Source organism: Phytophthora sojae, assembly GCF_000149755.1.
Source record: "Phytophthora sojae unplaced genomic scaffold PHYSOscaffold_4, whole genome shotgun sequence".
NCBI lineage: Eukaryota > Oomycota > Peronosporomycetes > Peronosporales > Peronosporaceae > Phytophthora > Phytophthora sojae.
Window position 1 is genome coordinate 1801652 of NW_009258118.1, and position 27290 is coordinate 1828941.

Here is a 27290-nt window from a genome sequence, read left to right on the forward strand (position 1 = left end):
AAAGCGCGCTGTAAACAGAAAACATTGTAAGACACGTTAATGCTGAAATCCACACGAAACCCAAAACTTACCAATTGCGATGCCCGTGTTGGTGAAGTTTGTGCCGTCAAACGTCAGGTGGGAGGTGTAAACCCCATCCGTAGGCCGCACGCGTGTGATTTTAGGAGCCAAGTAGACACGGATCTGCGGTACGAGCAAGTAGTTCCCCTGTCTGGTTGAAGTAACCAGTCGAGTCGGGGAGAACCGACCAGGTTGCTTCGCTCCGGTTGAATCAGTCGTCCTAGTTCGTGACAGTTTAATTACCTTCTTCCAGTCCACGACGTACTGTCCACTGACCAAAGCCACCGCACTCTCCGACGCATTCTGCGCGGTTCTCCTCGGGCTCTTCCTTGGAGGTTCCTCAACCATATTTTCATCGCTCTCTTCAATGCGTTCATCAGTTCTGGGGGTTGATGCCACAGGCTCGGAGACTAGCGCGGTTGCTTCGAGTTTCGTAAGCTGCTTGGGGAGTGCGATGCTGTCGAAGTCCGTACCGTTCACGGACACGTACACGTTCACATAGGATGACTCTGTCGCCAAGTCCAGTAGTGGCGGCGTAGTACAGACCAGACTGGTGCTGGAGCGGAACTTGGCCTCCACGAGGACGGTGCGATCACTGCGGATCGTCTGAGTGACGCCTTCATCCGAGAGTACCGCGAAGGCTACCCGTAAATATCCAGAGTTGACAAAGTTGTTCCCCGTAACACACAGGAGCGAGCCGCCACTGATGCAGACGAACTTCGGCTCAACATCGAGTACAATTGGGGTCAAGATCGAGTAGCAGTTCGACGGCGCTACGGACCAAAAGTCCTGACCATTGAGGGCCAACTCGACCGCTAGCTCTGTGGGAACGAGAGATACGGGCGCCCCACGCTGACGGAACGCACGAAGGAGCTTCTCCTTCTTCGCATTGAGCGCGCTCTCACCTCGGTTCTTCCCTGCCGAGTGCCTTCCAGACTGCGGGTGAGTTGAGATGACAGAGATGAGGGACGAGCGCAACGCCTTCTTGTTCTTCTTCATCTGCGCCACAGGAGGCACGAACGCGATCGCGAGCTCCACTTCGCCCAACGTTGGCGCTGTGACTGGAGCTGGAGCTGGTTTCTTGGACTTTGACTGAGACTGATCCACAACCACCTCTTCGTTCTCTTTCCGCGCGTACTTCCCTCGAATGCGCCGCAGTGGAAACCACGCGCGTAGAGCGAAGGGCTGCGCTAGTTGCTCCTTAACCGGGAACGTGAGCTCGACGTGTCCGAGACTTTCGCTCTGGTCCGCAGTTAGTTGACTTTCAAGCACCACGCGTACAGACGGAAGACTCGCTGGGTCACCTCCCACCGCCCACTCAAAGTCGAATAACTCATTCCACACGGGGGAGAAAGCGCCGTCCTTGCGCGTGCTCTTGAGTTGGGTCTTGCCTACGTACACGACCGCGAACGGGTTGCACGCGTTCTTCTTGGACGCGCGCAGACCCCGCGCCCCCAGTAACGCCACAAACACACCTGCAGTACGAGTCCACAGCTTGGGCGGGCCATTCAAACGTCTAGGACTGAACCCGCCAGCGTTGCCTCCGCCTCGAAGCCTCGGAGTTGGAGCGAAACCCGGTAGTACAGACAACGGGAGCTCGGTGGGGACCGCGTTGGTCACGTTGAAGCGCGGTACTAAGCACTCGAACCGCGACTCCGACACCAGTTGAGCATCTGACACCTGCATCTGCCCTCGACGCTTGAAGCGCAGCTTTGGCGCCAGCTTCATGCTGCTCACGGCCCTCTCCTCGAAGCCCTGGACGATCACTTCAGTGGTCGAAAGCCCCGATACGAGCGCGGTTAATGGAGCCACAGACTTGATCACTGGCGTCTTGTACATGACGAAGGACACTTCGTCACGACCGAAGCGCGGGAGCCCTTCTACCGATGAACTTGCAGCCCCTGACTGAGTTACCAGCGCCAGTTCGACGTTCACAGCGATGCTGTACAGCCCAAACTTGCTCTGAGGCGAGTAGAAGTACACTGCGTTTTCGTGCGGGTAGAACTCCCCGGGCACCATCACGTGCTCGAGGTCTCGCGCTCCACGCTTCCACGTGACTCGAACTAAGGGCGTCAGCCCAATCCGTGAGGACAAACACGCGTCGATGTTGGTGCCGTGCAGTGTCGTGTACGTGTTGCCCGAGATCGGCCCTCCCTTTGGAGTCACAGCGCTGATACTGAACATCAGCACGCTCGAGACCTGCGACGCCTCCGTGAACGCGCGTCCGTCGAATGACACGGAGTAGTAGACGTTGTAGCTCGTCAAGTGCGCCGGCATCCTGAACTTGACGCTCGTACTGGAGATGAACGCCCCCTCCACATCTCGGGAGAAATACGCCAAGAAGCCGTCGTTCGTGCTCTCCGTGCGCTGGAATCGCTTCACGCGGTTGATGATCGCGAGCGCGCGCTGCTCTTCTTCAGCATTCTTGAACCGGTTCTTCTTGAACGCGAACAACCGCACACACACGCGCCCGCTATTGACGAATCCGGTGCCAGTGACTAGCACTTCCCCTCCTCCTGATCGTGGTAGAACGCTCGGGGTTGTCAGCGTCACGGTGGGGGGGTTGTACACCAGGAAGGACTGAGGGGTGGAGTAGAATCCATCCCCCGATGACACCTGTACGTCGAGGTTTTGAGGTGACAACTGTAAGAGCAGCGGATACGGGAGCTGGCAGATGATGTAGTCCGGATTCAACATCAACGGCGACAGTTGAAGCAGCAGATCCACCTCAGTCGCTGAGCCATTACCCGCCGAAATCGTCTCGTTGCCAGCGTAGTTCCCGCGCTTGAAGTGCTCCTCGAAGCGCGCAGTGTAGCGGCGGATATCTGCAGACCCTTCTTGAATCCTGCTCAACGGCACCCAGGCCTGCGCGAGCTCGAGGGGCTTCGGAAGCGAAGACTCCGATAGCTCGGCAGTTATGAGCAGCGGCGCGCGTCGGTCCGAGGCGATCCGAACCTCGAATTCCTCCTCCCAGCTCAAGACGGAACCGGACGAAGTAGCCGCGAAGACGCTGACCTCCCGACAGGAAGCGAAGAGTCTTTGGTCGCCGCACTCGATCCGCAGCGTGAAGGTGAATGTCGTCCACGTTGACACTCCTGTCACGATAGAACCGCCACTGGTGGTTCCACCGACAATTGAGCTCAAGTACTTACTCTCATCACGTTTTGATGACGATGCCGCCGCCCCATTGGCGCCGGTATTTGGTACTTGAGTGCCAATTCCTAGCGGAGCTAGCAGCGATTTCAAGTTTTTCACTGCAGAGATCCGCAGACTCAGCACGTGAACCTGCTCCACTCTGCCGGACGAGGTGAAGAACCGCTCCTTATCGGACACGCGCACCACGATCTTGCGGTTCTCGACGAAGTGTTCGCCTTTGAGTCGCAGCGTCATGGATTCTTGCAGCTCTTTCGCGTCTTGAGGCGAAGGAAGTTGCCCGCACGGAGGATAAAGCCCAAGCACGCGCCAGCTCCGTGGGTCATAGCAGTGAACCATGACGCTGTTGGAGAACACGACGCCCCCGCAGCTCACCGTGAGTGTCGCGGGGCCACTGAACGCCAGAGTTGGCATTGTGCACTCCAAAGTCACGGTGGGGCCGTTCTTGATCTGCGGCGAGAGCGACAGCGCCAGCAAAGTCTGGAAATTGTCGGACCCTGAGAGCACGAGCCGTGCCCGCGACGATGCGGAGCTACCACGGGTCGAGTCGGCGCTGGTGAAGTCGAACGTCACGGGGACTGTGTACGACTGGGACGTCACAGTGTTGGAACGCTTGGGCGACACCGCGAGCTTCGTTAAAGTGCCCTTCAAAGTCGCTTCTGCGTCTTGAATCAGAGTGTCCACAGGTTCAATTACGGTTCGTGAAGACTGGGGAGTTGTGCTGTTTGGGTCGATATTGGGCTGCAGTCGAGCTACAACCCACACTGCGGATTCGACTGGAGGACCGCAGAGACACACATGGACCCCGTTGCTGTCGGATACAAGCACTTGGACGTTCGACGGTGCGTCTCTATCTGTTGAGCCAAAGCGAACGCACACGTAGCACAAGCCGCACACCGCATCCGTGATGGCCGTCTGATCCAGGGAAACAACAAAACTTCTTGTGTTTTCTCGTACTTCGGGCTCCGACGAGACTGCAACACCCTCCAGAAGTTCTTTACCACTGGGGTCGACGATAATTATGCGAATTTCCGTCGAACTTGGGCCAATAGCAGCGATGTTGAGCTTTGAAGGAGCAGGTAGTTGAGTCATTACCAGACACGTCATTGCGTTTGCCGATACTGCTTCGTGGTCTGCGGACGGCTCATACACTGTGGAGTATGATGAATATCCGTTAGACGACGGTAGAGCCGCACTCAGCAGCACTTGGTCGCCCCAGTTGTACATGTCAAACTCACAGCGCCCCGCATCATCTGGAGAAGCTTTGCCGACCACGCACTGGTTGTCCACTCGGGTCGCCGTCACCACCACGCGCTTCAGGAGTTTTGCATTCGACGGTACTAGAAAAAGTTGCATGGAGTGGAATAAACGGCTTTGCCACCGCTCAAACGGTTCTTGACTCAAGTCACTCTTGCCATCCCCATTAGTTGCAGCCTCTGAAGCTTCGTCTTCTTCTTGTTCGCTGTCGTCGTCGTCGTCGTCTTCTTGGATCGTGGTGGCCGCTTGTTCCTTCAAGTCCTGTGGGATCTGTGGCAGACTCGACCTCGCGTGCTCCAGCGCCACACTGCGCTTCCTCAGCCCAAGGTTCTGAATCTGCACGTGCTTCTTCTCGGCTGTGGTCATGTCCTCCGGTGCCAGATACTTCAGCACCGTTGAGGGCGAACATTGCAGTGCAAAGGGACTGCCGCCAACGTTCGAGCAGAAGCGGAACGTCGCTTGGTGAAATTCGTCCTTGATGGTCATCGCGGGATGGAACAGCAGCTCTCCTAGGCGCACGAACTGCTGCGCGTTCGGCGAAAAGAAAACCTGGACAGCTCCCGGACTGGAAAACTCGGGGACAGTGCACGATACTTCGTTGGCACTGACAACCTTCGCTGCGATGCAAGGGGACGACTCCTCCATCGCTGGTCGAGGAGAAGCAGGGGCTTCGGGAGTAGCTAGCGTGTTATTCGTCGCTATCCCAGCAATTGCAGGACGACGCGCAGATGATGGAGTGCCGCTTACAGGCGTCATAGGTGGACTTGCAGCGATAATCTCGTTGTCCGAGGACATGGCGCTGTTCTTGAAGTAGGTGCTAGAGCGTCTCAGCGTCGACAGTCTCTGAAGCTTCGGAGGGTTGGGAATCACCAGCTCCGTGCGCGAGTCCGTCTCGTGGAGCAGCACAAATGAGTGACGTCGTTTAGTGACCAGAGGGTTTGAATCTACGCCGTCAAAGCGGAAACACACGCGCTCGGGGGAGTCCGTTAGCTTGAAAGACTTTGGTAGCATCACGGTCAACACCCGTGAATCTGTAGCTTGACGTCCACCTAGACACTGCGTCGGCAGGTGCCTAGGCAACCATTTGACCTGGTGCGGCTCGATCTCTGGGTAGTAGTGGAATCGTACGCTGTGTGCAATGAACTGCTCCCCAGCATTCAGCGTAAAGTCCACCAGCACCGTCGCCCCACCTTCGCTTACTGAAGCTTCCGCGTTGCCACGAGGCGTATTCTTGACTGTCGGACGCGTAATTCGGAGAGTTCCGAGAGCAGCTAATTCATTGTCATTGGTTCCGTGAGCTAGAGCCGCCCGCTGAACCCGAAGACTCTGCTCCGCTAGCATTTGATACGTCTGCGTGCGCACCTTACCCGCCGCTGCGCCTTCACGCATCCTAGGGGACGGCTGAGCTTGTGGGGGCAGCAAGGCGGTGCTTTGACCGGGTAAATCCGAGCCGCTGGACAGCGTTTTGTCCACGAATTCGACTGGCGGCGTGTTGCAGATGATAAGCGGCGAGGCACTCGCTGAACCGCCAGGAAACGTGCGACTGTATCGAGCAGGAACGAGGACGAACTCCCGTTCGTTGACACTGGAGCGGAAGCGTACGAAGATCTGCGCTGTATCGAGGATGTTCATGCCTTCAATGACGAGTTGAGTGCCGCCTGACGTTGGGCCGCAGCTTGGAGCGATCTCGGTAATGCTTGGAGATTCGTACGAATAGTATTTTTCCAGATCACTCTGCCGCACGCCGAAGAGGTGACACGCAGACGAAGACCCACTGCTACTTGGTAGTAGAATATCCACGAGAGATACGCAGGCGACGCGTAGTAAGGGGGCTCGACACGTGACACGAGCGTTAGCGTGGTCGATCTCCCCCACCATGCAGATAACGTCTGCAGCGACGTTGGTCGTCGCCTTGATAGGGCTCGTCCCACCGTTCGGGTTTGAAGGCGGCGGACGCATGACCCTCTCCACCCCTCGAATAGGCGAAAACTGCACCTGGCACTTGGTTTCTCGTGATAAAATCTTCAGTAATTTACCGCCGAGAAACAACACGACGGTCGATCCGCCTGCAGCAGGCCCGGTCGCTGTGGCCAGACAGAAGGGCGAGCCAAAGTGTCGGAATGGGAGGAGGGCGGTGCACGCCGTCCCACTCAAGTTGCCGAATGTTTTGCTGACGTAGAGAGACTGTGAGAACTGTTGTCCGTTTAGACTCGCCTCGAGCTCGTAAAACCCTGGGGGTGCGGCTGGAAACACGCACTGCAACGCGCCGTCTCCTGATGCAGAAGCTGCAGAGTTGGCGATGAACTGCGCGTCAACTACGATGCCGTTCTCATCGGGTTCTTTCTCGTCCTGGAGCGTGAAGCGAACCAGTAATTGACAGCCGAAATCGCGGATGTGCTCACCTTCCAGCACCAGCGCGTCGTTGGCTCCTTCCATCGCAGCCCAACCCGGATTAATCCGACGAAGAATCGGCTCCACGTAGTACGTAAACTGCAGCGGGCTCTGCGTTGAAGTGTAGTTGATACCGTTCAGCGAAATACTCAGCACAGCCGTACACGGACCTTCCACAGCTGGAGACACAAATCGCACGGCCTCACCGACGATCTCTCCCCGGACCAACATCGACTGTAGTGACGTCCTGCAGCTCAGCCTCCGCTTCTGCGGCGGTAATGACGATAATGGGATGATACCCCCCACGACGCTCTCTCTCGATCGTCGTTTAGTGATCGGACGCTCAAACTCATCTCTATACAGCTGAATGGAGACGGTGATCTCGCCAGTCTCAACGATGCTTCCACACCACGCCAGCACCTCCGTCCCACCGCCTACCGGACCGGCTGAAGGCTCGATCTTGATCACACCCTCAGGCGGATCATAGAAGAGGAACTTGATCCGTGTGTCCTCAAACAGTTCTGCTTCTCCACGGGCCAGTGAAACGCGCACCCCAACCAGCTCATTCGAAGGCCAAGCGGGCGTAATACAAGAGATTATTCGTGTCTCCGGGTCGAATTGGGCCTCGATGTCGAGTGCGTGTGGAGTTTCTTGCCGGGTTCTCTCGCTTTCGAACCGCACGACGCACTGCAGCAGCTGCGTGAGACTCGGAAGCCCCTTTGTGTCCTCGACAAAGAGGCGTAGAGGAGTTTGACCCGAGATTGGCCCACACAGAGTTCCCTTTGCACTGTAGCGGGTGGGCGCATGGTACTCGAAGAAGCACGTTGAATCACTGAACTGCTGCAGGTTGTACGACACGTGGAGAACCACGCGACCCAAGCGCATTGACGGCGGGGAAATGCATCGAATAGTCTCGTTATCGACCACTTTTGCGGTCACAATGATCTCGGAGTCACCGTCAAAGGCGTCACTGAACTGAGACGCGAAGCGGACGTAGATCTTGGTGTCCGGGACGAATCCCATGCCCTTAATGACGACCACAGTGCCGCCTGAGGTCGTACCGAAGGCGTAGACGCGCTCTCGACCAGCGGGAGGGAGTACAAACACTGGAAGTGGGAACGCGTGGAACGTAGCGGCGGAACTCGGAGGCGGCTCATCGTTATCCTTGGGAGGTTCAAGTGGTCGTTCAACCAGCACAGCCGGCTCGTAGTGCTGCTCATTGAAGGAGATGCTGATGTTATGGGATCCCGCAGTCAGCTCGGGCGAGAAACACTCCACGAATCGCTCGTCACGGATCCGGCCGCTCATCGGGAGGCTGTCACCGAAGCGAAAGTCGACGGTGGGGGTGGCGATGCGCTCAGCGAACTCGAAAGAGACGAGCGATCCACTGCAGACGTATCCCACGCGCGGGTTCATGGCCACAAGCGTCGCAGCTCGGTAGTAGCGGAATACGTAGGGGAGAGACGTCGGTTGTCCGTCCACCACGCTGATCTGCATGAGAACTCGTTCGGGTAGAAGCATTCCTCCAGCTGCATCGCCTGGAACGCGGCGATCTGGCGATCCATTCGTTATTGTTGGCGCACAAGCAACAAGTGGAGCGAATTGTCGATCTGGACTGGCGCGAAGCTGAATAAGTGAGGGGCAAGTCCAGGTTAGACGCTGTCGCTTGGCGTTTACCTCAGCGATGACTGTGGTGACGGGTACAGGTGCTACCCTCGCAGCGGAACGGCGTCCTCTAGTCTTTGTCTTGGACTTCTCCACGACAGTCGACTCCAGATACAACGTCAACTTGACGACATCTCCTGGTCGCATGTGCACTCCATGGGCGACAATCTTCGTCTCGCGGTCGGACACACCGAATAAAGGGGTCGCAGACGTGAGTTGAGGCATGTTGTACACTCGGTAGTGGTCTCGCAAGTTTCCCACCCCGTGGAAGCGTACCCCATCAAACGATACCTCCAGATACGCCGTAGTTAAGACGGACAGAGTCTCGACCAGCGTCCTCAACGGCGGAACCTTAAAATCCACACTGGATGAAGTCCAATGAATAGCTTCAATAGGTCCAAACACCACCTCCAAGTCCTCCTTATCTGTAGATTCGTGCTCGATGACTGCCCTGTTGACCCCCAAGCGAATACGCACGAGCATTTTGTCGGTCACAATCGCTGGCGTAAGGTACACCGTCAAACTTACAGGCACTTCAAACGCGCCTAGGGGTGGATCCACGCGTGTGATCCCGTACGTCGAAAAATACCTAAGAGGAACAGAAGTTTCTGAAAAATCAGCCCCGTTCAAGGCGACATCCACGTAAGCGTTTTGGTTCGCATAGTCATCGGAAAACAGAGGCGTCTTGGCCGTGATAACTCCGTCACGCGCTGTACCGGGGACATCCTTGAAGACCAATCGGCGTCCTGATCCATGGGCGTTAGCGGGAAAACTCACGCGCACTTTAATCCGCTCCGTTTCAATCAAATTGGTGCCAAATATCTTCAGTTCACTCAACTGCCGCACACACGCGCACAGCGGACTGATGCGCGTTACCGTCGGTGAACTGTAGAAGATAAACTCCAGTGGCGCATGCGTCTCTGGGTCGTGCAGCTCGCACAATGTGTATTGTTCTCCATTGAGCGACACGAAGACGCGCGCAAGCCCGACGTTGAATGCAGGTGCGCAGCATCTCAACTCGCCCTTCTCAACGAAAGCAGGGACCTTGCGGCTCATCGTCGGCGACTCGAAAATTACGGACGGTTGCGCGCCGTGGTCTATGATGTATTCACCTTGGAGGCGAATGTAGCTACCGCCGAGTATGTCTGCAGACAGAGGAATCGCAGTGCGCACGATCGGAGGCGGGTAGAACAGGAAACACAAATACGACAGGTCCTTGGCTAGCGGGTTGGGCTGAGTCGTCGACGGTGGGGGATCAATCGCAGGGAAATAGGTGACCCCAGCGTCGTACGAGACCTGGACGATAGTCAAGTGAGGCTCGTTACTCGTGCTTTCATCAGCCCACGGAGGCGTCTGACACGTGATTAAGTACTCGGGGTCTTCGTCTAGGTCTCGGCGTGTTAGTATTGCCTCTGATGGCGTAGTATTGTTAGCGTCGTTGGAAGGGGTTGTTGCCTTTTCGCTCGGTTGTGTCGCGGTGTGGCCTTCGACTGTCATGGTGGTAGTGAAATCCAGGGTCGAGAAGCGCACAAGCAGCTTCAGCCTCGGAGGAACTTTGTGCTTCATCCGTAACTTCACGCACGTATCTCCCGACGCAGGCCCGTGGTGTTGCGACAGCGATCGAATCACTGGAGGAAGGTAGAACACAAACGGCAGCGCGCCCTGGAATATCTCGCCGCCCAACGCAATCCCCACTGTAAAACGCCACATATACGGCACGCTATGTCTATCCGTCGTCTCGCTGCCTCCACCCGATCTCAAACCATTCAACGCCTTAATATGATCCATAAAGTTGGGCGACCGACAAATTAACACCCCCGGCGTATCGGCCGAAGCTTCAGCAGTCACCACCTTGGCCAGAGCTCCGCCAACGTCACTTAAATTGTAACTTATGGGCTGGAAGCGAACTTTTATACGGCGCGGCGGGTCAATTCGCTGCAGTTGGTAAAACGCGTCCACATCTTCTAACGTCAGACACGCGTGGCGGATCACGATCTGCGTTCCCCCCGCTAGACTGCTGCTCTCCGGGGAGATCTCCTGCAACGCGCGGTCCCGATGTAGCAGCCCCACAATGCGCGCCTGCCCAAACTGCCTCCCACCATTCAACGACACACTGAAGGACGTGCATCCAAACGACATATTGGACGGAACCGTGCAGCGAACTTCGTTCTTGCCATAGTACGTTGCGTTGAGCTGCGCCACCTGAACCTCCTTCGAGTTCGCCACTACCTTCTTGACAATAGCTCCATCTCCATCGCCTTCTGGCACCAATTGAGCTGGCAACTCCCTCTGCAACAGCGCCACCACGATATCCCCCGTATCCACGAAGCCATCCCCAGTCAACCTCACCTCCGTAACCTGTCCGCTCGTGACGCTGATGCACGCGGGCTCCACCGCTCGTAAAGTCACGTCTCGAATCACACGATAGCCATAGGCCTCAGGCGGGGCGTCACTCCGACATCGGAAGAAATCCACGCGGTTCAGACTGAGCTCCACGCTGGCGGCTCCAAAACCCATCGTGGCTGCATCAAACTCCACCTCGTAGACCCCAAGGGGCGACAACTTCCACTTCCCCTCTCTGATCTGCTCCGACACTGCCCCCGTCCGCTCTGACGCTTGCCGTACACGGACAAATACAGGTAATGCATTCATCTCTTCCAGAACTTCGAGCGATTTCTGTCCACTTTTCGCTGTCGCTCGATGGAGGACAGGAGTGGGTAATTTCAGGATATTCAGCGTCGTGGTGACGGCCACCGCTGGGTTGGTCATGAGGACGCTTTGAGGACACACGCGCCGGATTTCTAGCGGCTGGTGCAGCTTGAACGTGAGTGCATTAGACCGCTGTTCGCCCCCGTTGAGGATCACCTCGACGCTCAAAGGGACCAACTGCGGCGCGCTGTTAACTGATGCGGAGGACGCTGCGAGACTCGTGCGGGCCGCGATGGCGCGCTTGGCTTGGCGCTCGAAGCTCGGGAGGACGCACTCCAACTGCGTTTGCAGCAGGAATCGTCCACTGACGTCCACCGTGTTGGAGATGGACTGCCGCGAGGACCAGAACATGTGGTCGGTTGAGTCCACGTGGACGCTCTCGTGCTGGACGTCGCTGTCCTCCGGGTCCTGCAGGCTCATGCGGAAGCGGACGGTCAGCGAGTGCGGCGCTGGACGGAACCCGACGCCGTGCAGCACCACGCGAGTGCCGCCGGACACGACGCCCACGCTCGGCTCGAGCAGGCGCAAGCGCAGAGAGGCGGCGGGAGCTTGCATGGAGCGTGGATTATGGAGCTCTCTGGCTTGGACTTGACGAGCCTCGCGTCGCTTGGCGTCTCTAGAGTCTAAGACTCGAAGGGATGCCATGTGCAAAGCTGGCATTATAGCCTATAATTTATAGGGTTTGTTATCGCTAAAACATCGCTGCCGAACCTTATACTCTCGAAGCTCCCCACCACAAACAGGTAATGTACTTGCAAACAAAAAAGCTTCGACCTGCTTTATGCAAAGCAAGTAGAATGTGAAGATGTAAACGACATACGTACTTTGCTCTCCTTATTTGTAGAGGGTTTGAACGCAACCTCATAATAGGCTAGCCTCACCACCTACGATGCCTAACATCGATCGGTGAGCGTGTGCAAACGTCGATCGCGTTTTGACTCTGGTAGTCACGTTAGATGTCAACTTACCAGCCGTAGCCTTTGTCATATTTTTAATATTAAAAGAGTACCGCCAAACAGCCACTATCGTGAGTACAAAATACAACATTGGCATTCGTCAACATCGATGACTGCTTTGGTATCCAAGTGGCATTCGTCAACGTTGATGAGTGCTTTGGTATCCAATACCAGTAGTATCATCGGTGAGCTAAATATCGTTGCGCGTTGCGTGAGAAGCCCCTTCGAGATTCACGCCATCGATAGGATACGGGATGCGCCCTCCTGTCTGAAGGTCCGAACACTTTCAACTGGTTGGATAGGATCAATGGCCCCCTGGTCCAAGTGAGGCATGTTGCCTTCACGCAAGATTTCCTAGACCCAGCCTGTGCTGTAGTTGAGACTTACCACTCCTGAGAGAGATTCACTTCAGGATTTACCGTCGACCTCAAGCGAACCTCCACGCCACATTACTCCACTCCAACCTGCCGTTACCACCCACCATGCACCTGAGCTGCATCCTCCTCGCGGTGGCAACCATCGTGGTTGCAAGCTCGGAAGGCTCTATAAAAGTTTGGACACCCCTGCGCTTCTCAAGAAGTTGTCAATGACGGAGCTGACGAAGAATGACCGCTACCTCTTTTGGAGAGCGTACTCGAAGTACTGGAACAAGCATCATGCGGTGCTGACGCACGCAGACTAACATTTCTCAACGCGGTCTTCTTAATAATCGTAATAGAAGTTCATAGACTCGATAAGCTGCATGAATGTTCATTTCGCTCGCATCAAAAAATAAACCCGTACCAGCTTCATGTATGGCAGGTCAAATCGGTCATCAGTTAGCTGTCAGTGCTACGTGTCTTGGCTTTTGTATGACCCTCAAGCCGTGATGCTATTTTCAACGCCAAATTTGGCCAAAACAAAAACAAAAAACAATTCATTATTTCAAGGTTTGTTGGTGTATTCCGAGTCGATGTCCAAACGGCGCGCTGCCTTATCAGATTAGCGATCTTTCGCGGGCATCCTTCATCATTGCTTGGGATGAGGACGAGGAAACAATAGGAAGTGAGCCGTACAGCGATGCCTGCTACAGGCCAGCAGAGAGCGGACGTGGAGCTGAAGACTGCCGCGATGTTGGAAGAGATGATCAAGTCCACGCACCAGCTGGACGAAATCCTCCAGCGCCTGTGCGCTGCAGACTCCACGGCGACAGTCCAAGGCGAGCAAACCATAGCACCAGTTGATTCAGTAGGTGTGCAGGACGCAGACAGTGACTCGTTCGAGGATTGCATCGGAAGTCCGACAAGTGACGGCGTCGAGCTGACAGCAGAGGAATACTTCCAGGTAGGACGACAAAGTGTTGATAGTCCCAGCCTTATCTATGAAGTTTAAGCTGTCCTAGCATCCACGACATCACCCCACACCGCGTCGCAAACTCGCACACTTCACGAGTAAAGTCTTGTCGAGCTTCCGGCCTCTCCGGTGAATACTAGCAGGTTGTTGAACTCTTTGGATGCAGGAGGGGACCTTGTCGTGCGCTTCGCCAGTTGTACGCGCGACACATCATTCGTCTTCCCATCGTTGACCCCCTCAAGTGCAGCTGCTGAGCTTGGATCGGACGGGGCTTCGACGGTGCTGCCCGTGGTTGCTTCACCGCCACCGGAGAACAACGTTTCGTACAGCTATTTCGTGTCCAGACTGAGGCACAGCACGCACGGCGCTGGAGAACACGGACTTCGGCGACGCCAATGTGCCGATGAAGGACGCAAACTTCCAGATGAAGCTCGGCAACGCTTACTACGCGTAATTCACGGGGGGAACTATTGTCGTACAAAACCTTTAATAAAGTTATCCAAACAAGCTCACTATCTTCGCTCGACAGAGGCTGAATTCCAAGCGTCTATAGCCGTCGAGCTCTTTCTCCATGACCCAGAGAAACAGAGCGACGAATGTACGGACCACAGCAGAACGAACGCTGATCATCAGAGTAAAGTGGGTAGTCACGCCCTACCAGTGGACGCCTACCAGATATACATTAACGGGCTGTCATACCAGCAGCTGATATGCCGCGTCATATACGCGCATAGATCTCGCGGGACGCAGATATCGTCTCGATAAACTGCCCTACCCCAAGATATATGCCGTGTAGCCATCATAAAGTTTTGTCTTGTTGTTAGTATACTTTATGCTGACCATCATTCTAACATATGCATCCTTCACTCTACGGGCATATCGATGATCATATATCTTCCGCCAAATCGAAAAGACGCTCAGTTGCGAATTTGCCGCCGGCGGCGCGAAGTCGACAGCAGCCAACACTTCGAAAGGTGAGCGTGGTTGATGGCTTTGTATGCACTTCTCTACGAGAGGACTCACCTCGTGTTTGATTGCAGGGACAATGGTGCGCTTAATCCACCCCGCCGTTCACTGGCGGCGTCGGTGCATCAATGACACGTCCAGCGAGGACGAAGAGAACACGCCGCCGAACATCCAGCCCAGCCACCAGTACGACCGCGACATCAAGCGCCGCATCGAAGACGCCAGCGAGTCCGCCAGCGCTACGGGCACAGCAACGCCTCCGTGGCTGCCGCCAGAGAGAAGCCGCCCCAAGTCCAAGTTGGCAACGAACCCACCGCCAAGCCAGGAGTCGACGTCTGCGCCCGTGTCGCCGCCGGTGTCCAGCCGCCCGTACGCCAGCCCCACCACGTCGTCGCCGGTGCTCCTAGAGACGCCGCCGAGATCCCCAGCGGCACTTCAGCCTCGCCACGAGGGCCGTCGTGCGCGTCGTGAAGCTGCCGCGCCTTACGCTCGCCGGCAGTCGGCGTGGCGATACCCGACCCGTCATCAACCCACGCGGGGCGATGCGAGTCACTGCGGACGGATCGCCTCGGACGCAACTACGGGGGCCGCGGTCACGGGATCGGTTCATTCCAGCGCAGTAGCCGCACCGCGTGATTCAGCTTCGCGAGCTGTTCACCCCGCTCGCGACGGTATTTCCGTCGGTGCCTCACTTTGGGTGGTGCGACTGCCCATCGCCGTGCCGTGTGGACTCCTGCCGCAATTCGCTAATGCATCTCTACTGCAATATCAACTGCTGCCCGAACATGAGAGGGCTGATGCGCTTCGTAAACCACTCGTGCCAACCGGTGGCGAAGTTCGTGGAAGTGGCCAACGGCCGCCGTACCACCGTGGTCGTGGCGTCGCCGCAAGACATCCACCGCGGCAAGGAGGTGATAGTCGACTACGACGACTTGTGGTTTGTTTGCCGCTGTGGGCCGGATGGCTGTCGCCACCGCAACATTCAAGACGCCCAAGACCCGTGAGAGGGCCAAAGAGTGAGCAGGACGAGAGAGCAAGCAAGGTGAAGAGAGAGACCAGCGAGAAGGGGGAGGGAGCGAAGTGAAGGAGGTGTAGTTGTGTAGGTAAGCGTGTTGTGAACAAATGAATTGCATTGAGATAACCTATTGCTGTGCGGTTGTTGATGGTGGTTGCCGTGAGTGCAAAGTAGCAGCAGGCTAGCAACAAGCAGGTAAGCATGAAAAACTGGCGCCAAGGCTCGCGCCAAACGACGGGTTGATGGGCTCATCTTCGTTCGAAGTTTTCACGTACACTGACTTGCTATTTGCGGGCGAAGATTTCGCGCGCGCAGCGTTGAAGTTGTGAGCTACTAGCATCCTTTCAAGATCGATGCGAACTGGTGGCGGCGAAGACACCGCCCTGGCAAGCTGCCGCCGCGGCGAAGCTGTCGTCGTCTCTCACTTCTGGTTTTACCACGTTCCGAGCAGTTCTTCCCCCCCCAAGCGTGTCTCCGCCGCCTCGCCTCTGCCCACCACTCCCGGTACGACGCGCCAACACGGTCCAACGTGGCAATGAGCAGCGTGGCTGACTTTTTATTGATTCGTCTGTGTGTGTAGATGCCCAAGCACTCTGGAACCACCAACTACTCGACGGCCGATGTCGACCGCCTCCTCACACTCGTCGAGAAGATGCTGTCGCTCGGCAGGGACGAGTGGGAACGCCTCGCTATGACGTACAACGCCAACAGGCCTCGAGGCTCGCCCGAGCGAGACTTCGAGAGCTTACGGCGTAAGTTCAAGGTGCTTCACAGCACCCGGAAGCCGACCGGCGTGCAGGAGATTCCCCCCGCTCATCAAGAAAGCCAAGGAGGTCAAGCGTGCCATCGACGACAAGGCCAACGTCGTGGAGATGGACGACGAGACCGACAACGACCAGCCCGACTTCTGCTTTGAAGTCGATCCGGACGACAGCTTCTACGAGGGCGGCGACGGCGAGGGCGAAGGTTTGGGAGTGCCCACTGCCGCCACTGTGGGCAGGTCCGACTACGGCGAGTCGCCGGGCTCCGACGAGTCGGCCGAGGCTGAGTCGACGGCTTCCAGCCGCTCATCGAGCCGAGGCGCGTTCCAAGACTTGCTCTCGTCGCCGCTGACCACCGATGATCTGGACGAGCTTGCACGCACGCCGCGTCCTGCTCCTGTCCGAGCAGCGCCAAGTACACGTCGTGCTGGCTCGGGAGGGCTGCCGGCACCACGTAAGACGGCTGTTACTGCCCCCAGTAGTGATGCTTCACAGCAGCCATCGACTCAAGGTGCCGCCGCTGCCACCAACCACGATGCCGCCGAAGCGGCCAAGTACCCCAAGCTCCACAAGACGTCGAACCGTCTCGGAGGCGTGGACTTGGCCGGCTTTCGCGACACGGTGGGCGTCAAGCGCGCTCATGAAGAAGACAAAGACACGGCGGAAGCTAGCTACGGTTAAGCTAAGCGCATCCGTGCCATGAAGGCAACAACAGCTCTCAAGACAAAGCTGGATGGCCTTGAAAACAACGCCAGCAACATGCGAGGAGGCATCCTCGAGACGCTTCTGCTGCTCCGCGAAGAGAGCGAGCGGAAGGCTCAGCGCCGCCGCGACGAAAAGGCGGCCAACGAGGCCCGCCTTCTGGAAGCGAAGGCTGAAGCTGAGGCGCGCCGCCGTGAGGAGAAGCTGGAGAGAGAGGACCGTGCGCGCCGTGAGCGCGAAGATGCGCGCGCCCGCACTCAAGAGCTGCTCATATTGATCGGCGCACTGACTAAGAAGGTGTGAGCGGAAGGCGCGCATGCTCTTCGAAGTGAGGCTATCATTCACGTTCTAGTTACTATATACTTGTTACTTACCACTAAGCCTCAAATCAAACATGTTGTTCATGATCCGCTAGCGTGCCCGTCACGGGTTACGTGATCTTCTAGCGCCTTCATCATCACATGTACTTCTCGTGCTGCGTACACATCTCTGTGAAGTCAAGTGCAAGACGCACGAGCATCGAGTTCGGCTCTCCGTCGCAAAACGTTTGCAGCACGCTGCTGCCAGCAACATCGAGATAATGAAGCAGCTCAATTCAACGACAAAGAAAAATGTGTTGTTGCATGCAGTACAAACACGGCTAGTTCGACACCCTACTCGCTGGATAGCTCCATCTCGCCTGAAAACGTCGTGCGTATCTGCGAGATGCCGACCGTGCGGACGCGATAGTTAGCCATTCTGAAGATGTTGTTGATTCGGTGGCCACGAAGCTCGGGGTCGTACGGCAGGGGGAGGTTCAGGCGGCTGTACACCTTTTGCATACTCCCCATGCCCATCTCCGCCGCCTGCCTCACGGACGTGATGGCGTTATGAAGCGTCCGCGCGGAGCTTCTCAGCGACGGGAGAATCCTCTCGAGATCGCCATCTTTGAGGAGTCAGGATGCGACCGACCATACTGGTCGAACACGGGAAAGCCGAGTCCGACACCACGTTCATACGTGTGTCCGGGCAGAGGGTAAGGTCGAGCAACTTGGAACGGAAGCCCAAGGAGGTGTCGGAGTCTTTCCACGACCCGGGGCAATTGTGCTTACACCAAATGATGCAGCCGTCGGCTGTGAAGCAGATTGTGCCAGTCACGAAAACGGTGTGCAACCACCCGTTATACATGGCGTTCTGCGAGTCCGCATTCGACGGCTGCTGAACCTACAATATCATTGATGTTAGCATTCTATCATAGCAAGTAACATTTTACAAACTACAACTCACCCTTAAGTTCTTCCCATCAATGAAGCCGAATGTGTGTTTGAGAAGCGGCTCGCGGGCTTCCACAAGCTTTGCGAGTTCGGCTTGGCGAGCAGGCGAGGGCCAAGAGATTCTGGCAGGAGCGTAGCCTTTTAGCGCCAGCGACAGTGCTTCCTCGGCGCGGCGTAGCGGCCTCGATATGGTGCTCGGCGGAGCCCCAAACATCATACACAGGGAGCTCTGCTCCATCGACCCGACGTAGAAGCACAGCACCAGGCCCAGGATCTGGTGGTAGTGTCGGAGCTTCGGGAGCCGCCCGCGTGCCGTGCTGCGTGGGATGTAGTAAAAGCGGCTGAAGCGCCGCAGTAGTTGGTGGAAAGCCGACCTGAAAGCATGCATGAATAAGATATAGCGCAGCAACTTCAGATGGTAAGTAGGGTCGCACCTGGTCAAGCTCGTCGCGTTCAGGAAGTTGATGTCGCTTCCGCGCGTGTACAACATCATCCACGCGGAGTCGCAGGGCGTGTCCAGGCACTGGGTGGTCAGGTAGTGCCTGGTCCGCATGGCGATCCTCCACGTCTCTTCCACGAGCTTGTCGTACACCTCCCTGCGCACCTCGTGCAGCGTCTCCTCCTGCTCGACGAAGGCGCTAGCCAGCACCAGCACCACTTGCCGAATTTTGGCCAATCAGAAATGTTCCTGACACACATGGGCTCAGAATATTTTCTCCAAATGGCGCGCTCCCATTCGCGATCTTTCACGGCATCACTATTTCGGAATGGGGGCGACGAGGCAGAAAGCGAGCCGTACAGCGATGCCAGCGGCAGACCAGCAGCGAGTGGATGTGGAGCTGAAGACTGCCGAAGTGCTGGAGGAGATGATCAAGTCCACGCACCAGCTGGACGAAATCCTCCAGCGCCTGTGCGTGTCAAACGGATACTTAGAAGCCTCCCAAGTGGTATTTGGGGATGACCCAGAGAAACAGAGCGACGAATGTACGGACCACAGCAGAACGAACGCTGATCATCAGAGTAAAGTGGGTACTCACGCCCTACCAGTAGCGGGAGAGCTATCTGAGCTGCTTGCCATATCGCAGTGGGGGGCACACGATGAGAACCCCAGCTTGGATGGCAAAAACGTCTCGAGTCCAGAGTGTAAACAAAACGCTGGTAGCTGGTTCAAGAAGATTGAGATTGAAACGGTACGTTCTGTTAAGCTTGCTCTAGGTTTTGGTACTTGACACGCTAGAGCTCACTGTTGATGCTTGTGGTGATGTGTTTGAAGCCATTCCCAAGGAACCGCATCGTGCAGGCAGCGTGCAGTCGCTTTCACACACTTTTCCTCAACGACATGGGCTTGGTGTTTGCTTGTGGCCACACTTTGGATGGTGCACTGGGACTCGGGTACGAAGTCAACGGCTACGTCGCACAGCCGACACTCGTGGATTTCTTCTTCGACAATCTGATTGTCGTTCGCGATATTTCCTGCGGTGGAGATCAACTGGTCGGGGCTCATTCTGCTGCTGTGAGTCAGGAAGGGAGTTTGTTCTCGTGGGGCGTGGGCATTGCACTGGGGAGAGGGACTTTGCGTAGTGCGTCGACACCTCAGCGAGTCGACTTGCCGCCAGTGGAACTAACTCGCGATGGGATTACCATCACAAAGCCATCGACATCCTCTGTTCACTCAGTTTCGTGCGGTAGTGGGTTTTGTGTGGCTCTGACACGAGACGGCTATGCTTTCTCTTGGGGCAAATGGAGTGACGGACGTCTTGGTCTTGGTCGGATCCCAATTATCGCGCGGACGTCTCGGCGGCATGGAGGAGGGGCTGTGCGGAAGCAGTTCCAGTCGTTTCAGCTCACACCAAGACAGATCCACAACCTCTACTCGGTGGGAACGAAAGCATCGCACAACAGGTTATGTGGGGAAGCTCTATTCACGAAGGTAGCGTGTGGAGATGCCCACTGCGTTGGTCTGACGAGAGCTGGGGAGTTGGTCACCTGGGGAAGAGGCAACAACGGCCAACAAGGGCGAGGCGACGCCAGCGATACACTCGCACCCACCGCGGTATTCCAAGGAAACAGTCAGAAATGGTGGCGTGATGTTGCAGCGGGCGAGAACTGGGGCATGGCTCTATCAAACGACGGGCAAGTGTGGACATGGGGTGCTTGTGGCGGTGCAGTACTTGGCCACGGACTCTACGGCAGCCAGAAAAATGCTCTTCTGGCTGAAACAATCTTGCAGGACCACCAGCGACTCGTTTCGCAGCACAAGAAGTCCGCGACTGCCGCCGTACCGTGCCCGACACTGCCGTGTATGAAGTGGATGGCACCGCAAGTGATCCGATGCTTCGCTACCCCCGATACCAGAATTTGCCGCATCAGTGCTGGAGCTCAGCATGCTGCAGCCATTTCAGATAGCGGAGACCTTTACATGTGGGGAGACGGATATTCGGGCGCTAGCATGGATGGCTCCAAGACGAACCAACTGGCTCTCTCCAGTCTACCGAAGCTTGTGAATTGCGGTCATCGATTTGAGCAAGGAGAAGAATCCGTTGACCAGTTTATCGCCGATATAGGGACGCACAGTGTCGAGCACGTGGTATGTGGTGGTCATCAGACGATCGCCTTCAGCTCCGGCAGCTTTCTTGCTCGTTCGATGACTAAACTCTACAGGGAGGCTATCGTCCACGCACAAGTCGGTGATCTGGATCAAGCAACAGCCATCACAGGCGCTGACCTCGTGTTGGTGGTATCCGGTCAGCGCCTTCTGGTACACAAGTTGCTGCTTGCTCAGCGGAGTCCCGTTCTGCGTCAACTCATTCTCGACGAAGAGCAGCAGCAGCAGAATCGCCTTGATAGAGCCGAAGGTGACGCACTCAACCGGACAGAAGTCATGGAATTGCTGCTTCCTCAGCTACGCGTCGACGTTGCCAGAGCGCTGGTGGAATTTATTTACACGGACAATTTCTCGATGGAAGTGACCAAGACCTCGTACTATCTGGTGAATGACGTCCTGCGCGCTGCAAGGCTCTACAAACTGCCTGGTCTTGCTCGACTCTGCCAGGAACGTCTCTTTTCCTCTTCGTCTCTCTTTGGGGAGTCTACTTCTTCACCAGCGCTTGACGAGATGGAGGAGGAAGACGATGACACTGACACTGAAGAAGGCGTAGCAGGGGAAGACGTAGGCAGCACCACGCGCACTTTAAACGACGACATGAAATTCGCCTTGAGTGACATGGCGTGGGCAGACACAGTGTTAATAGCGGAGGGGCGACAGATTCCAATACATCGGTGCATGCTGGTAGCCCGAAGCGAGTACTTTCGAGCGGTACTCGCCTTCCAGCATTCAGCCTCTCAACTCATGAATGATGCTCACGACGGTAAACTGGCCGTCGTCAGTGTCGAAGACTCGTACGCCGGAATTGTACGCGTCCTTCGATTCATTTACTACGACCAGGTCACGCTACCGAAGTATAAGGAGGAGAATAACGCAAGATTGGTACACAACGACGTCGATGTCAGTGGCGACGATGGCGCAGAATTCAACGTTGAGGAAGAAGCAAGTGACCAACTATTAGAAGATCTTGTGGCCGCGGACAAGTACGGACTCGAGCGCATGAAGCGCTTGTGCGAGCATGCGATCTATGTGACCGTAGCGAACTGCCTAGAAGTGCTTGTAGTTGCTGAGCTAGTGCACGCTGCTCACCTGAAGCAGGTCGCCATGAGGTTTGTGCAAACAAACCTCGCAGACGTCACCGCTCGTCGAGAAGAGTTTCAGCATTTCCAGCAAGATTTCCCGCAGCTTTTAGAGGAGCTATACGTCAGCCTTCGCGATGCCAGTCGAGACGAGTTTCTGCTACGCGTAAGTATTTATCTGTCTTGAAAGATTTCAGATCTGGTGCTAAACTAACATTTTTTTTATTTGATGGTAACTTAGGAGTGGCACAAGGAGGTAGCAACGAGCTTAGCGGCCCAGCGTGAGGAGCGCGAGCTGGAGTGGGGCAAAAAATCTGCAGCACCTTTTCCATGGGTGCCGCTGAGCTTGGCAGTCGCGTTCGGCACCATGTACCTATCCATGATGAACTCGCAAGAGCACGAGTATTCTGCCGTCCCAGCTACCAACTTGGTCGCGATTGCCGCTATCGGCGGGGCTATTGTCATGGGATATCTCTAGAGAGGAAATACCAATCAAGACATATACTTCAAATACTTCGTATTAAGTATTAAAACAAGCAACATGTGTCTACAGTTTGTAGACGTAATGCGACGCAGTGTTCCGTCAATTCATCACGCCAATCCAGCCGGATGCTGTCTAGTCATCCATCCTCCCGTGCATGCTGCAGTTAATCAGCACTTGTGCTCCTGACTGGGCCACAGAGGGGAGAGATACTCGAGCCAGATGAGACAGACGGGAATGTCCTCCGAGTTGATGAGCAGTCCAGCCAGCAGCACCATGGGCATACGTAGAACAATTCCAATGATGGGGGTGATATCAGCACGCCGACAAATGCATGAAATCATGTAGCCATACCCCACCGCGGCGCTGTGGACAAGAATCACCATAACTTGTTGGTAGACGTACACAAGCGCGCCATGCCCAATGTCGATCATGAAGTATACGGGGAGGAAGAACACCATTGGTAGTAGAATTTGCATGGGCAGCTCACTCACGATCTTGGCCAGATACCACGATGTCACGTGGTAGAGTCCGCTCTGGTACTCGCGCGCGATGAGAGTGAGTTCCAAGGGCACGGAGCTGAATTGTCCATTGGCGGTGATCATCGTTTGGCTCACAACCATGAAGAAGAACGAAATTCTGCACGCCAGTCTGCCCCAAATCCAGTTGCAAGTAGACTAACCCCAATACGGAGCTTTCCTTGGAAGATCAAGTGCTCTCGAACTGTGAGCGTCTCGTAGAAGAGATCGTCCTGCACCACGTACGTCATGAGCGCTTTCACGTTGTCATTGAGTGGGGTTCCATTCACAGTCACACGACCAGTGACGCGTCGATTCCTTCCGGCCAGACAGTCAAGGAGCGACGTCTTACCCGCCCCGGAAGGCCCCATCAACACCACCAGCTCTCCAGAGCGAGCTGCCCCACTCACATCAGCCAGAATCGTCTTCTCCCTTTGGTGTTTACTCTCCTTTGCCACCTTCAGAGACAAGTGCCGCCATTCCAGCACACGAGCGTTGGGTCCGACGCGTAGTCCTCTCGACTGTCGCTCGCCTCGATGTCCATTGGCGACTCGATCCGCACGTAAACTTCCGGTGAGCGTGGCACGTAGATCTACTCGACATACGTATCAGATACCAAGTCCTTGGTTTATCTGCGACTGGACCCAAGTGGAAGATAGGGCTTAAAGAGAAGAGGGTGGCTATGTTGCTTCTATGTGTCTGCCTGTCATGGTGGACAAGGGGCACCTAGTGAGCTAGTGACAAGCCTACAATGTCCCGATAGCCCTGAGCCGCGAGCTTCTCCATCATGCGACGCGTGTCCGACGCAGCGATACCCAGATCGTTCTCGATCTCCAGCACCCGCTGGGAGCCGTCTCGGAAGGTGGCGAGCACCCGACGGCAGGACGAGTTGGCGCTCCAGCCGCCGCCGCCGCCGCTGAGGTGCCACGCGTTGCGCACCATGAACTCGAACTCGTCGTCGTTGGCGATGCCAGCGCTCAGGTCCTTGTAGTACTCGAGGAACTCGTGCCACGTGATGACTCCGTCCCCGCGCGAGTCGGACTGCTCGAAGACGCTCATCATCTCGAGCATCGCGTCGCGTGGCTTCATCCTTCCAGCGAGGACTTCGGGGTGCTGGGAGGCGTCGTACAGGCGCTGCACCTCGTCGATGGTGGCATGACCGTCACCTGAAGTGTCCAAGAGAGCGAAGGCCTTCTTCACAAGCAGGATGCGGCGCTTAGCCATCGACTCCCGAAGTCCGCGCATGAGTTCGTCGATAGTGATCTTGCCGCTTTGGTCTCGATCGAAGCAGCGAAACGTGCGTTCCAGTTCCTCTGGGTCCACGTCGCGGATACCCAACTGGGCGATACCATCGCGAAATTCCTGACAAGCGAGAGAGTCACGTCAGGTATTAACGGTGATAGATGAATTGGCCACTAAGTCTACGGACCTCTAGCTCGATCATGCCGTTGCCGTTCTGGTCGATTCGTCGCAGGATCACGCCTAATGTCCGGATGCCGTTGTTGCCGCCCGCCTCGAGTATGCTTTCACGTACGCACTCCAGCAGCGACCGAGCTCGACCAGTCAGCGGTACTCGACCGGATACCCCCGTGACTGCCCGAGCGAACTCGACGTAGCTGAGAACGCCATCGAGATCCGCGTCGTAGCGGTCGAAGAGCGCCTCGGTCTCCGCTTGCACCCCCACAAAGTTGAGCGACAGCATCGCCCGCGCGAACTCGTCGAAGTCCAAGACGCCCGATCCGTCGCGGTCGAAAGAGCGGAAGTGCTTGGCCAGCATCGCAGCCTGACTGTGCTCGTCGCGGTAACCTGACCGCACCTCGAACATCTCGCGCAGCTTGGCTTCCACCGCATCTACTTTGCTGTCGGTCATTTCGCTCGGTGCTGCCGCAGCGCTGCTGCGTAGATGGAGTTGAAAAATACTCGCCGGGAGGGAACCGTCGCTGAGTGGTAACGTCCGATGCACGAATAGATGTTTGTTTGAGTTTGACCCGAGTCATTTACAAAAGTGAGCGACTACGTAAGCACACATAGGCAACCCGGAGCGTTGCTCCGGGAGGGTACACAGGTCGACGAATAGTTTCCTGGACGATGATAACGGATAATAGTTGAGTAAATCCCAAAGTTGTTTTGTCTTAATCCTTGGAAGCACTACCAGCCCAACTCTCTAGTTGCATCTATCGACGGGTACCCGATTCCGGCAAATATTAGCTTTAACATTACAATTAAGAAAGAGAGACCCGGTTTGGTACCCGGTTTTGGAAAGTTACAAGTTTTTTGCCGGGCCAAGCACAGGTCTTCGACCTGTTAATTTAATACTCCAGCGTTGCGGGGCATTGAACAGACCAACACCAAGCTATGTTAACTGAAATCTTGCCATTGTACTCTATCGAATAGCATGCGAGCTCACGGAATCTCTAGAAAAGTGTGGGCACGTACAGTTCCGTGCAAATGTGCGAAAGAGCGCCATCAGGCGAACGCTTGCTGCGAGAAAGAAGCTGGCTGGCGCAGCGTCCGCCCATTTGTCAATTGATTCATGGGCCATTGATCATGCTACGTAAGCACGTAATCTCCACAAGGGGTTCTCATCACAAAAATTATCCTGGATCGAGCATGTGCTTGCTTCTTGAAGCACAGCCTCGATACTTTTTAGTTCTCGTCTGCAGTGGTGGTGGTCATTTCTGGATTCGCAGAACCCAAGCCACTTCGTATCGCGATGAAGTTCGCCGCCGTCCTCTTCCTAGCCGCCGTCGCGACCGTCTCCGCCGAAGCAAGCAAGCCGCTCACTCCAGCCTCATTTCCATACAACTCGTCCGGTTCAAGCGACGTGGACTGCCCCGCGTTTTGCTTCGCCGTCATGCGGCCCGTGTACGACACCAACGGCGTGCAGTACTCGAACGAGTGCGAGATGCGCCGCGCAAAGTGCCAGGGCAAAGAGAAGCGCAAGAGCATGGAGGAAATCTACGCGGACTACAAAAAGCGCTACGGGAAGCTCCCGTTCGGTGCTGACGCGGACAGCAAGGGGAGTGATAGCAGCGCTGCTACTGGTAGTGACTGCCCTCTCGTCTGCTTTGACGTCTACGATCCTGTTCACGACGAGCAAGGCAACACATACTCGAATGAATGCTACATGAAGCGGGCCAAGTGCAAGAAGAATGAAGAAAAGACCGCTGGGAACTCGTTGCGAGGCACGACGAAGAAAGAGAAAAACTAGCTTCAATCTGAGCTTAAGCAACTACAATGTCTAAGAGCACAAAACTTCCAGGTACCCTAGCAAAACTTTTGTTTCACGTTCTTAGCACATTTTGGAGTTTTTTTTCTTCACTCCTGCTTCTCCTGCAGCATTCTCTTGAGCTGCTGGTTCTGCTGGGCCACGTACTTGGCGTTGCTGCCGGCGGCTCGGCGGATCACGGTCTCCTAAAAGAAACAAAATAATTATTGCTTTTTATTATACAATAATTATAATTATTGTACTCAAATTAGTGTCGAACCTCACGCTGGAAGTTGGCGTCGGCGCGGCGCTCCGCCCACTTCATGACGTAGTAGCCACCGACGATGGGCGTCGTGAAGTAGACGAGCCCCATAAAGCGCTGGCCGTTCTTGGACAGAGGGATGCGCGTGCTGTGGATCTTCTTCTTGAGCGCCTCGTGGCGCTCGCCCAGCTGGCGGAAGAAGTCCATCATTGTCTTTCTTTTGACCTCAAATAGAAATGTGCCTCAAATAATTTGGCGGCATCATTGACGCAGAATTATGCTGGTTACGGTACCACCTGCAGTGAAGCGACGCGAGCTCGCTTCAAGTTGCCCGGTGGAGAGCTACCATGGAGGGTGAGTATAGTGCAGAACAAGCCGCTGGGGGCGAGAATGGAGGTGAGTGCAGCAGAATTAGGTCGCAGATTGAACGTAGTATATGGGGTGCTGATAATTCTGCTGTTAACAAAAGTAGGGGCGGAGTACGCGTATCCGGAAGGCTACGACGCCGACAGCTACGCGAATTACTATCAGCAGCAGCAGCAAGAAGGAGAAGGAGACTATTCCGCGTATCAGCAACAAGGCTATGAAGGCTATTACGCACAGCAAGAAGGCCAGGAGGGGAATTCCGCCAATGATGTGTACCAATACCAGTACGAGGGATACGACCCCAACGCGGATGGGCGACAAACCTATGGGTATTATGCCAACGGGGAGGAGTACGGCGATGGACAGCAGAGTTATGCAGCGGAGGGGCAAGAGGCTTGGAGCTACAACCCGGAAGAACCTCAGCCGCAACTGTACTTGGATCAGCTCACGGCGGAACAGACGACCGGCTACTACTACGATGAAGAAGGAAACTTGGCGGGGGTACCCGAGTCGCCGACGAGCGTGTTCAACCAAGAAACATACTGGGAGTC

The 27290-nt window shown here is 55.8% G+C and overlaps 11 protein-coding genes across 11 annotated transcripts; 5 read left to right on the forward strand and 6 right to left on the reverse strand.

The window, feature by feature from the left end:
- Positions 1 to 36: 36 nt before the first annotated feature.
- PHYSODRAFT_501096 (hypothetical protein) lies at positions 37 to 11790 on the reverse strand (the record flags this gene model as incomplete). Its single annotated transcript, XM_009527783.1, has 5 exons — positions 37 to 3825; positions 3970 to 4150; positions 4355 to 4607; positions 4779 to 9897; positions 10018 to 11790. The coding sequence occupies 5 exons, from the start codon at positions 11788 to 11790 to the stop codon at positions 37 to 39; spliced, it is 11115 nt and encodes a 3704-aa protein (XP_009526078.1).
- A 1460-nt stretch (positions 11791 to 13250) lies between these two features.
- On the forward strand, positions 13251 to 13977 carry PHYSODRAFT_331055 (hypothetical protein; the record flags this gene model as incomplete). The annotated part of the gene is made up of 2 exons (XM_009527784.1): positions 13251 to 13514; positions 13897 to 13977. 2 exons carry the CDS (start codon positions 13251 to 13253, stop codon positions 13975 to 13977), a joined length of 345 nt encoding a protein of 114 aa, XP_009526079.1.
- Positions 13978 to 15187: 1210 nt separating this feature from the next.
- PHYSODRAFT_499938 (hypothetical protein) lies at positions 15188 to 15493 on the forward strand (the record flags this gene model as incomplete). Its single annotated transcript, XM_009527785.1, has 1 exon — positions 15188 to 15493. A coding segment is annotated over one exon (306 nt), but the record flags the coding sequence as incomplete, so codon positions are not given.
- A 2127-nt stretch (positions 15494 to 17620) lies between these two features.
- PHYSODRAFT_499805 (hypothetical protein) lies at positions 17621 to 17797 on the reverse strand (the record flags this gene model as incomplete). Its single annotated transcript, XM_009527786.1, has 1 exon — positions 17621 to 17797. The coding sequence occupies one exon, from the start codon at positions 17795 to 17797 to the stop codon at positions 17621 to 17623; it is 177 nt and encodes a 58-aa protein (XP_009526081.1).
- A 418-nt stretch (positions 17798 to 18215) lies between these two features.
- On the reverse strand, positions 18216 to 18773 carry PHYSODRAFT_501620 (hypothetical protein; the record flags this gene model as incomplete). Its single annotated transcript, XM_009527787.1, has 2 exons — positions 18216 to 18594; positions 18655 to 18773. 2 exons carry the CDS (start codon positions 18771 to 18773, stop codon positions 18216 to 18218), a joined length of 498 nt encoding a protein of 165 aa, XP_009526082.1.
- A 786-nt stretch (positions 18774 to 19559) lies between these two features.
- PHYSODRAFT_314559 (hypothetical protein) lies at positions 19560 to 22382 on the forward strand (the record flags this gene model as incomplete). The annotated part of the gene is made up of 2 exons (XM_009527788.1): positions 19560 to 22070; positions 22146 to 22382. 2 exons carry the CDS (start codon positions 19560 to 19562, stop codon positions 22380 to 22382), a joined length of 2748 nt encoding a protein of 915 aa, XP_009526083.1.
- A 173-nt stretch (positions 22383 to 22555) lies between these two features.
- On the reverse strand, positions 22556 to 23017 carry PHYSODRAFT_498440 (hypothetical protein; the record flags this gene model as incomplete). The annotated part of the gene is made up of 2 exons (XM_009527789.1): positions 22556 to 22874; positions 22929 to 23017. Coding segments are annotated over 2 exons (408 nt in total), but the record flags the coding sequence as incomplete, so codon positions are not given.
- A 144-nt stretch (positions 23018 to 23161) lies between these two features.
- PHYSODRAFT_450773 (hypothetical protein) lies at positions 23162 to 23335 on the forward strand (the record flags this gene model as incomplete). The annotated part of the gene is made up of 1 exon (XM_009527790.1): positions 23162 to 23335. A coding segment is annotated over one exon (174 nt), but the record flags the coding sequence as incomplete, so codon positions are not given.
- Positions 23336 to 23629: 294 nt separating this feature from the next.
- PHYSODRAFT_502772 (hypothetical protein) lies at positions 23630 to 24773 on the reverse strand (the record flags this gene model as incomplete). The annotated part of the gene is made up of 2 exons (XM_009527791.1): positions 23630 to 24265; positions 24333 to 24773. 2 exons carry the CDS (start codon positions 24771 to 24773, stop codon positions 23630 to 23632), a joined length of 1077 nt encoding a protein of 358 aa, XP_009526086.1.
- Positions 24774 to 25709: 936 nt separating this feature from the next.
- Positions 25710 to 26051, forward strand: PHYSODRAFT_454146 (hypothetical protein; the record flags this gene model as incomplete). The annotated part of the gene is made up of 1 exon (XM_009527792.1): positions 25710 to 26051. A coding segment is annotated over one exon (342 nt), but the record flags the coding sequence as incomplete, so codon positions are not given.
- A 170-nt stretch (positions 26052 to 26221) lies between these two features.
- PHYSODRAFT_314561 (hypothetical protein) lies at positions 26222 to 26580 on the reverse strand (the record flags this gene model as incomplete). The annotated part of the gene is made up of 2 exons (XM_009527793.1): positions 26222 to 26317; positions 26392 to 26580. 2 exons carry the CDS (start codon positions 26578 to 26580, stop codon positions 26222 to 26224), a joined length of 285 nt encoding a protein of 94 aa, XP_009526088.1.
- Between the last annotated feature and the right edge of the window lie 710 nt (positions 26581 to 27290).